At 39.8% G+C, this 13,558-nt stretch overlaps 1 protein-coding gene across 3 annotated transcripts in view; it reads left to right on the top strand.

Moving 5' to 3' along the window:
• The window catches only part of Ssh2 (slingshot protein phosphatase 2), a 243,935-nt gene that overhangs the window by 161,925 nt on the left and 68,452 nt on the right, over positions 1-13,558 (top strand). For all 3 annotated transcript variants that reach the window (XM_085695369.2, XM_085695371.2, XM_085695370.2), the window contains one exon: positions 12,610-12,713. In XM_085695369.2, the coding sequence (XP_085551495.1) occupies positions 12,610-12,713 (104 nt within the window). The remainder of the gene's footprint in view (positions 1-12,609; positions 12,714-13,558) is intronic.

The following is a 13,558-nucleotide window of genomic DNA, read 5'->3' as shown; positions in this document are numbered from 1 at the left end:
ATACTGAACTGGGATGCCCAAGAGAGGTTCAGAATAGATGCCATATTTTAGAAGCTATCTGGAAGTAGAGTCTCAAGGAGATGGAAAGTGTTTACATATCAAGTGTTCAGTGACGAGCAAAAGATTGTTGAAGTGAACACCCATAGTCTCTGCCCTCTGGGTTTCAGAGGAGCCACAGGGGAGACATGAGATGACGTGAGAGGGAAAATGGCTGGATGACTGGCAAGGGAAGAAAATGACAGCGGTGGGTACAGATTTTTTTTTTATTTTTTAGTAATGAATATATTCTAGGAGGTGACATTAAACTAGGTTAAGAGTGAGTGGTGTGTGTGTGTGTGTGTGTGTGTGTGTGTGTGTGTGTGTGTTTGCGTGCATGCACACCCATGTGTGCCTTTTTTTAGGAATGTAAGAATCCAGTCTTGAGAATATTTCCAGGCTAGGAAAAAGCAATTCCTAGCAATACAAACTGGAAGTAAGGAAATGGAATCAAGGACCCAGGATATATTGTTGTCTCTCACTAAAGAAAGACAGTAAGTTTTGAGGTCAGAGGGAGCAGCTGGGAGAAGTCACAGCATCTTCCCCATCCCCAACATTGTAGAAGGCAGGTTAGCAGTCGAATGTGGGATTTAGGGGAGCACAAAGGTTCAAAGGTTCGGATTGACAGGGGAGGAGGAGGAGTTGTTGTGAGGTGTAAAGTGCCCAGCTGGATTATCTCCGTATTCTTGCTGTCATCTCTGACCTCGGTGTAACTAAGACCATAGGTGTGTTGTGACATTCTGAGGCATTGCTTTATAATCTTTTTCAGTGTTGGACTTCTTTTCTCTTGTTTATGGAAACACTGTATATTTATTGAATGTTCACTTGGTGTTAGGCACTCTGCTCAACACTGAAAAGATAGCATTGAACAAGGTGCTTACTTGCTCAGGCAGGTAATAAATAATTCATTAAACCGTACAATTCTAAGCTGCAGGAGAACTCAGGAGTAGGGAGGTATAATTCTGGGAAAACAGTTGGGAAATGCCACATGATGTTGTGTTGGTTAAGAAAGAAAAGTCAAGGCTGGGCAGTGGTGGCGCACGCCTTTAATCCCAGCACTCGGGTGGCAGATGCAGGTAGATCTCTGTGAGTTCGAGGCCAGCCTGGTCTACAAGAGTTAGTTCCAGGACAGGCTCCAAAGCCACTGAGAAACCCTGTCTCAATAAAACCACAAAAGAAAAAAGAAGAAAGAAAGAAAGAAAGAAAGAAAGAAAGAAAGAAAGAAAGAAAGAAAGATCAAAAGAAAGTTGATAGCCTGTTAAAAAATTAGGAATCAAGGAACTAGAAGTTTTCCTCAGGTTGAAGATGGAGTTAACATACAGGAGTCAAAAGAAGGAAAGATGCCTTTAGTCAGAAGATAGTATGATTTTTGTTGTTTTTGTTGTTGTTTGTTTTGGTTTGGTTTTTGTTGTTGTTTTTCGAGATAGGGTTTCTCAGTGTAACAGTTCTGGCTGTCCTGGAACTCACTCTGTAGACCAGACTGGCCTCGAACTCACAGAGATCCTCCTGCCTCTGCCTCCCAAGTGTTGGAACTAAAAGTGTGTGCCACCACCACCCAGCCTGAGAGAATTATATCTGAAACCAAATCTATCAATATTTCATGTCTTCCAGAGGAAACTTGGGAATTTGAGGTCTATTTGAAGAGTCTCGGTGAGGGTTTTTGGAAATTGGAATGATGAGAAGTTTAGGGGCAAAGTTGTTGAATAAACCATAAAGTCCTGTTAAATTGTAGGGAAAGCCGGGGTGAAAGAGATTTAGGAATAGGTAACTGACAGTAGCAAGGATGTCAAAGGTGCTGACAATGAATAGAATGACCTGAACCCTAGAAGAGGCCTTTCTAAGGAAGAGGAGGAAATGGATTGACTGAAAATGGGATTTGACTTCTTAACCAAATACTTGAAGGCTTACCTTGCATTCCTCCTGCTGCAGGGATGTTTTCAGTGCCTAGGAAAGCATTTGTTAAATCACAAAAATAAATGATTCTTCAAATGCTGAGTAGCGTGCCGTAAGTGCTTCTCTTTTTATTTTGTATTGTTTTGTTTATTCCTATCAATCACTTTAAATTTCCTTCCTACTAATGTTCATCACGTCTTCTTGGCATGTCCAATGTTTTAAGTTCTGGGAAAGAACTGCTCAGGTCATCACTTCTAGGTCTAGAAACTTTAAGTTTTTTCCTTTCTAAAGGAATAGTTGAAACGAGACTCTAAGAATGAGCTTTGCTAACTCAGCCTGTAAGGGAAATGGGCTCCTTTGATGTGAGCAATTTCTCCTCTTGGAAAAAGACTTCCTCAAAAAACAGAACTTGCTATCACTGTCAGTCACTGAAGTCTACAGCCTGTTTTGTGTTCCGACCATGTGCTCTGATGGACACTCGGTGTTTTTTTTTGTTTTGTTTTGTTTTGTTTTTGTGGTGGTGGTTTTGTTGTTTAGGATAGTTATTTTTGGATGATTGCTAGAGACAAGGTTGAAACTGAGCTTTGCAATGGCAGCTGCAGAGACAGCAAGGCAGCAAGCAGTGTCATAGGCAGGCCTGGATTCAGGCTTAACTCAAACTGGAAAGTGTTGGAGCCAGGCTACTATGTCAAAGTTTGAAGCAACTTGAAGGAATCCAAGAATACATTCTCTTGTCCATCGTAATATCAAAATTATTTTAGGTCCACACTAGTCTCACAAAGGGTATAAATTGGACCCTCTTGCTATTATATGAAGCCCTGTGCTACATCCACCAGCTTTGGTGTTTAATGCTTAGTAGTTCTTCTAAAACACACATAAAATGCTAAATGCTTTAAGTCTCTGTAAGGAGATAAAATGGGTATGTGGTCAGATAATATGTAGAAAGAAATGCTCTAAGTCTTCTAGAATACCGTAAGGAAGCCAAGGACTGGGTAATTATCCACTTCTTCACCTGTGGTAGACTTGCCTGCCTTCGTTTAAAGGCCCATGGTTTTCCTGACATTTTAGCTTGGGTTGAGGGGAATTGGTTGGTTGGTTGGTTGGTTGGTTGATGGTTCTGTTTTGTTTTGTTTTGTTTTGTTTTGAGGCAGGGTTACAGTGTAGCCCTAACTGACCTGAAATTCTGTAAACCAGACTGACCTCAATCTCACAGAGATTCACCTGTTTCCTGAGTACTGGGATTAAAGAGGTGTGGCACCATACCCTGCATTTTGGTTTTAATAGCTAGTTTTAGTTTTGTTTTGTTTTTTCCTTTGGTTTTTTGAGACAGGGTTTCTCTGTGTAGCCCTGATTGTCCTGGAACCCACTCTGTAGACCAGGCTTGTCTCGAACTCACAAAAATCCACCTGCATCTGCCTCCTGAGTGCTGGGATTAAAGATGTGCACCACTACTGCCCGGCCATTTGGGGGCAGGGGTAGTTTAGTAGTTTTTTAAGTCAATTTTATTTTTTAATGATTTATTTTTATTTTTATATGCATTGATGTTTTACCTGCATGTATGTCTGTGCGAGGGTATCAGATCTCCTGGAACTGGAACTACAAAGAGTTGCAAGCTGCCGTATGGGTACTGAGAATTGAACCCGGGTCCTCAGGAAGAGCAGCCAGTGTTCTTAGCGGCTGAGAAATCTCTCCAGCCCCTAAAGTCAGTTTTAATACCTGAGAAACTTGATGGAAAAAGGAACAGTTTAAATAATATGAACATATTTACCTCATGGGAATATCTCTCAATCTTTTCCCACTCAGGCCTGAACTCTGTTTAAGAATCCTTAGAAGGCCAGCCCAGTCTACAAAACAAGTACCAGGATTACACAGGGCTGTAACTAGCGTTATACAGAGAAACCCTGTCTCAAAAACAAACAAACAAACAAACAAAAGGCTTGAAAAACAGAGCAAATAACAAATGTCGCCATCAAATCCTACCTTTGTTCTATATACACAGATTGGCCAGATCTAGCACTTGGGGTTTTGTTTGGTTAGTTGGTTGGTTGGCTGGCTCATTTGTTTAAGAGAGTGTCTTTGTCTATAACTCATACTAGTTTTCATTCTTCTGACTCAGCCTCCTAAGTGCTATAATGATAAGCACACGCCATCACACCTGTCTGACCAAATGTGCGTTTTGTTTTATATGTAGTAATTTGCTTCTTTATATGTTAATTTTTCTTTTTAAATGATTTATTATTATTTATTTTATTTATTTACATATATGAGTATGCACATATGTGTGCACAAATGCATGTGGGTGCCTGTGGAAGAAGGTGTCAGATCCCCAGAGCTGGAGGTACACTTGTGAATCACCCATCAAACTCCAGTCCTCTGCAAGAGCAGCAAACAGTCCTAACCACTGAAGCATCTGTCTACCCTAGATGTGTTTTTAAATGTTACTTGCTTCAAACTATTAGGATAGCAATATATCCTTTGATAATAATATCTAACAGGTTACATGCCATCCTGGGTGTCAGGTGATATGGGGGACTTAGTAACCTGGCTCTGTTGCTAATCAGCTGTGTGGCTTGTGGCAAATGATTTGAATCTCTGGCTTCATTTGATACTTGGGAGTCTGTAGGAAACTCAGAAATGAATTTTAAACTATTTTAAGCAAAATATTTATTTTTTTTAAATATTTATTATTTATTTATTTATTTATTATATAATATTCTGTCTGTGAATCTGTCTGCAGGCCAGAAGAGGGCATCAGATCTCAGTTCAGATGGTTGTGAGCCACCATGTGGTTGCTGGGAATTGAACTCAGGACCTTTGAAAGAGCAGGCAATGCTCTTAACCGCTGAGCCATCTCTCCAGCCCCCCCAAAATATTTATTAAACAACGTAGAGTACACTTAGTGGATGGGAGTGCTAAAGGACCCAGCTCAGAGAACAGCTGAAATGAAGGGTATCCTTGGAAGGCCGTTAAACAGAAACAGACTAGTAGAGAACTTGCAGCTCCCCACAGTGAGCATGACCATACCCTATAATACATCTTCCTTTGGTTCACTTGCTTAAGACTCTTAGCCCCAAAGGAAGGATTCTGTCAGACATAAGCCACATTTCAGCTTCCCTCACAGCCTCTCAAAGATCCTGAACTTGAAGTCACCAAGTTTTGGTAGTTTCCGAAAAAAGAAATAGAGTGGCCAGATCTGCTAATGTAGGCCTGTCCTCTCCACTGTTCAGGAGGATGAGGCAAGAGGATCATGAGTTCAAGGCCTGCTTTAAGCATCCTTGAGATCCTGTCTTAAAAGCAAAAAGAGGGCCCAGGGAGATGACTCAATGATAGGAAGCAATCTGAGCCCGCATAAGTGCTCATCTCTAACCCTGCACTCCTGTTATGAAATGGGCAGCAGTGACAGCATCTCTGGAAGCCCTCAAGCCAGATAGCCTAGAGTACAAGTGTAAGTGTAGCAGCAAAAACAAGAGAGACCCTGCCTCAAAAACAATAAGAGAACAAACTCCAGAAAAGTTGTCCTTTGTCGTCCACTAGTGTGCCATGACCTGTGCCACACATGCCTTGGGATATACCTCAGTGGTAGAGATTTGTCTAACATGCAACACTCAGGATTCTAATACCAAAATGAATGAATGAATGAATGAATGAATGAATGAATGAATGAGAAAGATGGGTTATGTTAGAAGAGGAAGATCTGTTGCTAGATAGCCAGAAATAGCAAACATCAAACCAGATGTGTTAAATTAGAAGACTGAATTGTAGAGTCAACAATAAAATTGTTTCTATCAAACATACATATGATATAATGTATGTTACCAAGGCAACAATGAAATAAGATCTTTTTCATAATTGAACATTTAAAATGAACAAACCTAAAAGACATTTTCTAATATTTTAATTTTTTGTCTCTCTCCCCAATTAAGTAAGGTCTATAGGGAAAAAACCAAAGAGGTCAGTCAATCCTCCTTGTAATTTGTCTCATGAACTTGAACAAAGGCCCTTCCCCAGACTCTGCCTTCTTCAACTGTAGGAAATAGAAAAGGGGGAAACAAATAACTGACTATAGTTTTACTTGTCATTGCACAACAGAGTCAAGATGGAAAATTAGCTGGAATTAAAATGGTCTGATGGTTGTAGTTAATCAGTAAGAACTGGAAGCCTAAGCTCTTGTGTTTTACTAATTGGTCTACTGTACTTTTGTATTCATAAGGAGAGAATTAACCTTGCTACCTCTATTCATCCATAGATCTGTGTCTGGGACTTGATGTCCCAGGGGAATGGCTTCCAGGTATTTGCTTTGCTGTATTTGATTTGCTGTTTCCAGTATTGTCCAGTCTGGGGCTGTATTTGATAGGATTGGGGAATGCCTACTCACCAAGGACAGCCTGATACCTGCATTTCTATTTCCTTTATTGTAATCTGGATTCCTTTAGGAATACAAAGTTATGTTTTTCGCCTTACTTAGAAATATGCTTCTGAGTTTCTTGCAATCATGAAGTGCATAATGTCTTTTTCCGCCCTGTTTTTTGTTGTTGGTTTTGTTTTTTGTTGTTTTGTTTTGTTGTTATGTTTTTTGATTGGTTTGGGTTGGTTTTTTGAGACAGGGTTTCTTTGGGTAACCTTGGCTGTCCTGGAACTAGTTCTGTTGGTCTCAATCTCACAGAGATCCGCCTGCCTCTGCTTCCCGAGTGCTGGGATTAAAGGCGTGTGCCACCTCCACCTGGCATGAAAGTTCCTTTTTAAAATAACTTTTTAAGATTTGCTTATTTTTATTTTTACAAGTGTTTTGCCTACATTTACTCACTACGTGAGTGTCTGGTGCCTGAGGAGGTCAGAAGAGGGAATCAGATTCCCTGGAATTGGAAATATAGGTGGTTGTGAGATGCTGTGCGGGTGCTTAGAACCAAACCCAGGTCCTCTGTAAGAGCAGCCAGTGGTTTTAACTGCTGAGCCATCGCCCATCCCTAAAACTTTTATTTTCATAGTAAATTACCCATTTCTTTCTGTGTATGTTTCATTATAAAACAGAATCTCTGGTCCAGCCAACATTCAGTCATTTGGCCAGGTGTGCACTGCTTTATTTTGTTTCCTTAACCTTCTTGCCTGGTCACGGGCGACCACTCTGACCACATTCCTCAAAGATTTTTCCAATCTCAGAATGGCTAAGTATTTTCTTCCTTCCCTTAGTTAACCTTTTCCATTATGTACTTTGCCTGAGAAAAAAAGCAGCCAGTTGACAAATGGCTTGCTTTAGGAAATGATTTTGATCTGAAGGCTTTGGCCCAGGGGTGCTTGCCCAAAGAACACAGTGCACTTTCCCCCATCTTTGAGACTGAAGTGCTGCTCTCACTCACAGTAGAGGGTGTGGTTCTTAGTTATCCAGCCCAGTTAGATTAACCTCCCAGCCGGATGTTCTCCATTACCTTTAGTTCTCTCACTCTGTGCTATATTTTTAAATTCTCTGTAGAGAAGATACTATATTTCATCTATTATACTGTTCCTAAAATTAGAGTAACAAAGAAAAATTATTTAGAGTAAGGGTTTTCACATCAGATTTGAATCCTTGTTCTGAGGTTACTAGCTATATGATCTTGGACAAATACTGTTTTGAGCCCGTCTGATACCTCTAAATAAAGTGGAGCTAAAAGTAGTAGGTTGTGTTATAAAGTTGAAATGAGGCACTTAGTACCTAGCATTTAATGTAGCTGGGTTAACTTTCCCTTATCCCTATGTGGGTATGATCCCTGATCTGTTTTTACAAATTTATGTCACTGTCACCACATCCAGTCTGCAGTACTGGGGATCAAACTCAGTACTTTGTACATGCTGAACAAGCACTTTTCAAACTGAGCTACATCCCCAGATGCTCCTGTTCTTTCTAGTCATGAATTTATAGAATCCAAACACCTTTGAATTAACTAAGGCCATTGCCCCAACCATTACTTTTGTGAAAACACTACATGCATTTTGAAAAGCACATTTAACTGTTTTTTTAAAAAAAATGTTTATAGATATTCTTTAACACATAGGCTACAAAAGTGTTACAGAACTCCCCAAACCAGGAAGTTAGTTTCAGCTGCTGTTTGTCAAAGGAAACTACTTGTGTATCACCAAAGGAGTGACTGGAGCGTGCTCAGCTGCTACGCTGTCACTCGGCAAATACTTCTTTCGCAGGTATAGATAACTGCTGTGTTCACTGAGAACCCAAGTGCCCAAAACTGTTAGCTTTGCTTAGTGAGTAGGTAGACTATTTAACTTACTTTGTTTTTTTCAGTTAGTAAAGCAGACAGTTGCTGTGTTGGCAGAAGTGTGAATTTCATTTCCCGTCTGTGGTATACCCCACTCATCCTGTCACTCAGACATTTTGTTTTACATTGTTCCCATAATGTCAGTGAAACTGGTTCACAACACAGGGGCATGTGCACACCACGGATGTAACAGGAGACAGGGATTGCTCAACAGACCACAAGAGAACAGTGCTTTATTTAAAGATGAAAACAAAACAAAATCAAGGCAGCCTCTCCTAGCCAGCATGCAAGTTTTTTCAATGACATCTATAGATTCCTAATGTGTTTTATTTTTTTAAAATGTGTCCAATATCTCTGGCTGCTTACAACCTCAAAAATTTTATCAATCGCATACCACTTTATTGCAGCATGACATTGAGCATTATAAAGCTGCTGATTTCAGCTTGCCCACTTACCATAAACAACCTAAATGCCCTTTGACCGAAGAATGGATAAGGAAAATGTGGTCCATTTACACAACGGAGTACTACACAGCAGGAAAAAAAATAACGACAGCTTGAATTTTGCAGGAAAATTGATGGAGCTAGAAAACATTTTTTTGAGTGAGGTAACCGAGACCCAGAAAGACAATTATCACATGTACTCACTCATAGGTGGTTTTTAAACATAAAGCAAAGAAAGCCAGCCTACAAACCACAATCCCAGAGAACTTAGACAACAATGCAGACACTAAGAGAGACATATATAGATCTAATCTACATGGGAAGTAGAAAGTAGAAAAAGACAAGATCTCCCGAGTAAATTGGGAGCATGGGGACTTTAGGAGAGAGAGGGTTGAAGTGGGAAGGGGAGAGGCAGGGAGGGGAGCAGAGAAAAATGTAGAGCTCTATAAAAATAAAAATTTTAAAAAAAGATTTGTTTTGGTTTTTTGTTTGTTTTTTGTTTTGTTTTGATTTGTTTTAGATGATCTTAGTATGACCAGGCTGTCCTCACACTTGCCTCTGCCTCCTGGGTGCTGGAATTAAAGGCATTCACCACCTTGCCTATCTGTTTGAAAATTTTTATTTGAAAATTTTTATTACAAACTAAACACTCAGGTTATGTTAGCACTTGTCTAAAATATCAACACTGGAGAAGTAGCAGCAGGAGGAAGAGATGAAGTCATCATCTATAACTACATAGTTGAGCAAAACCAGTGTGGGCTATACATGATGTTCTACTTCAAAACAAAACAGAAAATTTCTTTTCTTTATCTATTTTCACTTTTTCACCATTATGCTAACAAAAGTTTACTGGACAACTACTGATTGTGTGTACAAGTCAGTCTAGTAAGTGCTAGGAAACTGGAGGAAAAGTCATTGTAGTTCTAGTAATATAACACTGTCTCACCACTAAAGAACTGTTGGAAGTGCATGACGGCTCACACCTTCATCCCAGTACTTGGGAAGTGGATACAAGACGATCCATTTAGAGTCATTCTTGGCTACATAGTAAGTTCAAGGCCAGCGTGGCTGTGTGAGATCCTATCTCAAAAAATCAGGGGAGTGGCTAAGACTCAGTTACATCAGCAAAGGTGAATTTTTTTGTATTTATTTGTGGTTTGGGGGGGGTTGTTTGTTTGTTTGTTTTTAAGGCTTACTTATTATGTATAGAGTTCTTTCTGCATACACACCTGCAAGCCAGAAGAGGGCACCAGATCTCATTATAGATGGTTGTGAGCCACCGTGTCAGTACTGGGAATTGAACTCAGGACCTCTGTAAGAGCAGCTAGTGCTCTTAAGCACTGAGCCACCTCTCCAGCCCCAGTTGGTTGGTTTTTTGAGAAAGGATTTCCTTGTGTAGGCATGCCTCTGCCTCCTGGGTGCTGGGATTAAAGGCATTCGCCACTACCACCCAGGTAAAACACTTTTTAAAAAGCCCAAGCAAACACAGCATAAGAAGGAAATGGCAATACTATGAACCAGAGTCGAAATTATGATGGGAGTCGGTGGACAATTCAAGGTGGGTTGAGAGTGCATCCCATAGGATTTGCAGATGGATTAGAGATATATTGCAGGGAGGTAAAAAGATACAAAGGCTGACGTGACTGTTCAGAATTTGTCCCAAACAACTGTGTAGATGAATGTCAGGATCAGTTGTGAGGAAGTGCTTAAGAGTTTGGAGTACTGGGCCTTAGCTCCATAGTGAAGCTCTTGCCTAGTGTGTGAGGTCCTGGGTTTGGTCCCCAGAACCACAGGAAAGGTTTAGAGAGATTCTTTCTTATTTCTGATGATGGGTTTTTTTCCAGGTTTTTTGTTTGTTTGTTTGTTTTTGGTTTGATTTGACAGTATTGGGGGATTAAGCTAAGATTTTTGCTCATGTTTGGCAAGTGCTTTACCTGTAAGCTGTGTCCCCAGCCCAGTAATTTAGCCTTGACAGTGGAAATTTGAGATGCCAATTAGATTTTTCCAAGTAAAAAGTTTGAGTAGGCAGCATTGTTTGCATGCACTGGTTAACCTGGAATAGCACTACATACTTGGGGGCAAACATAGAAACCTCTATTACATGTTTCTAAACTTTGCCATGAGTGACTTAAAAGTTCTGACTTTCTATCCTTTTCAGATTTTGTGAATAATAATGAAAGGCTTGTTAACTCCCTTGTTATAAAAGAAATTTCGATATGTTTTCTGTGGATATCCACTTGTAATTATAATTTTGAATATCTTCTGTTCTAAGCAGTAATTCTCCACTTATGTTATCAGCCTCCCACATGAATGATGCTAATGTGGAGATCCACTCCAGGGAGTAAAGCTCGCTGCCTGTGCTAGTCCCCTTCAGTGCAGCTTGCTGAGAGTGCAATTAATTCTAGTTCTCTATTTTTAATTTGCACACAGCAGTTGTACATATTTATGAGATAAAATATAATATTTTGATACCCGTATACAGTTTTTATTTCTTTAGATTTATTTATTTTTACTTATGTGCATGAATGTTTTGCCTATATACATGTGAGTGCACCATATGTTTGCTTGTTGAATCCCCTGGAACTGAATGGTTCCATCCATATGAGCCACCATATGGGTGCTGGGAATTTAACCTGAGCCCTCTGAAAGAGCAAGTGCTCTTAACTGGGGAGCCATCTCTCCACCGCATGTAGACAGTGTTCAGTGATAAGTCTGGGTGCTCAAAGGTCATAGTCATCACCTTAGATATTTATCATTTCCTTTTTTAGGAACCATCAAAATCTTATTGCTAATTTGAAGTGTACACTTGTAATCAATCATAGTTATGCTACTGTGCTATAAAACATTAGAAGCTATTTGTCCTATCCAGCTAGACTCCTGTACACACCAGCCACCATCCCCTCTTTGTCCCCCATTTCATATTATCCTTTTCAGGTTTTGGTAACCACTGTTCTATTTAATGAGGATACAATTTTGAGCTCACACTTGAGAATGGTGTGTGTGTGTATGTGTGTTTAAGTATTCTTTCAAACTCTGACTCTGTTAAAAATAAATATTGAAGCATTCAGGGTAGTTGGTGATAAAGTAATTACCAAATATATGTAAGGCCCTGGGCTTGATTCCAGGACCTAGCACCACAAAAATTAAAAACGAAACTTAATTTTGAAAAAGAAAACAGGAAGCTTTTTATATCTTATCAGAACACCATTAAAATACTATCACAGATAATCACTAATAATATTTAATATTTATTAAGAACTTAATTTCTTCCGGGCATTGGTAGTGCACACCTTTAATCCTAGCACTTGGGAGGCAGAGGCAGGTAGATCTCTGAGTTTCAAGGCCAGCATGGTCTACAGAGCGAGCTCCAGGATAGCCAGGGCTACACAGAGAAACCCTGTTTTGGGGTTAGGGAGAGCTTACTTCTGTGAACCCAGGTAACACCTAAGGAAGCTGTATGTTCATTAACTTCTCATAACTTCATTTTATAGAAGAGTAAATAACCACACAGCAACAGAGCTGGGATTCAGACCTCACAATTTAGTTCTAGAGCCTTTTTCCTTTTATTTATTTAAAGTTGTTCATGAAATTTAAATAAAATATTTTAAGTTTGTTTTAGAAAAATTGTCTAGAGTAGGCGGGACTAAATGTGAGCAACCAGAATAATGAATAATCTCTACTCTTGAAATTGCTGAGTTTTGGTTTGGTTTGGCTTTTTATTTTTAATTTTTAGTGATTTTTTTTAATTTGGGTTTGTTATTATTGTTTAATTTCCTTTTCATTTTGTTTGTTGGCCCTGATTGGCATGCAAATCGCTTTATAGCCCAGGCTGGCTGGCCTTGAGCTCACAGAGATCAGATGCCTGCCTTTGCCTCTCCAGCCTCCCTGTGAAGTTGGAACTTTGGATAAGGCAAAGAAAGAAATCCTAAACTGGGTCTCCCTTTACTTTCCATCCTTAAGTAATGTTTCTCTTAACTTTTTCATTTCAGCATCAGCGAGAGCTTTTTAACTGTCAAAGGTGCTGCTCTTTTTCTACCACGGGGGAATGGCTCATCTACACCAAGAATCAGCCACAGACGCAACAAGCATGCAGGTAAAACTGCACATATATGTTCTAATTTCCTTTTTGTTGCTAGGATAAACTGTCTAGACAAAAAGCAATTCTAGGAAGAAAGAGTTTGTTTTAGCTCATAATTCCAGATTATTCCATTATTGTAGGGAAGTCAAGGCAGAAATTTCAAACAGTAGTCACATCACATTCACAGTCAAGAGCAGTGAGAAATGAATGCATACATGCTCACTTTCTTGCTTGCTTGTGTTCAGCTCAGTTTCTCTACTCTTACTCAGTTTAGGACCAAACCTGCCCAGGGAATGGTGCCACTCAAAAGTGTGCTGAGTCTTACCCCATCAGTTAACTTAATTATGACAGTCCCCTGGATACACGCCCTCAGGCTGCCCCATGTAGGCAGTCCCTCACTGACTCTCTTCTCGGGTATCTAGACTCTGTCCAAGTTGACAGTTAAAGCTAACCACACAGCCCTTTACCTTAACTTTGTTGACTTGTGCCCTCCCGGAATAGAAGAGATTACAAGTAATTGAATTTGAGCTTACAGATCAGAGGTGAAAGCAAGAAATACTGTATCCTATTGAGTCAATAGTTGAGTTTAGACATAATCAAAATAATCTCACTCTTTAGAGGCTGTGCTACTTCTTGCTTGGGCTTTCATCTCATTAGAAGTGTAGCAGTCCACAATTACAACTAGTTTCCCTAGGCCATGTTAATAACTTCCTGACAAACTCTCTGGCAATGACAATTTTTTTAAGTAAGGGAGAGAAAACTTTTGAAAATTAGCTTGGGTTCACAATGCTTCCTCCTCAGTGTCCCCCATCATAGGTAGGAATGAGCACTTTGCCAGGAAGTCTGACTATGCAAAGGAA

Source organism: Myodes glareolus, chromosome 9, assembly GCF_982192425.1.
Source record: "Myodes glareolus chromosome 9, mMyoGla1.1, whole genome shotgun sequence".
NCBI lineage: Eukaryota > Metazoa > Chordata > Mammalia > Rodentia > Cricetidae > Myodes > Myodes glareolus.
Note: the sequence above shows the minus strand (reverse complement) of the source record. Positions and strands in the feature narration are given on the sequence as shown.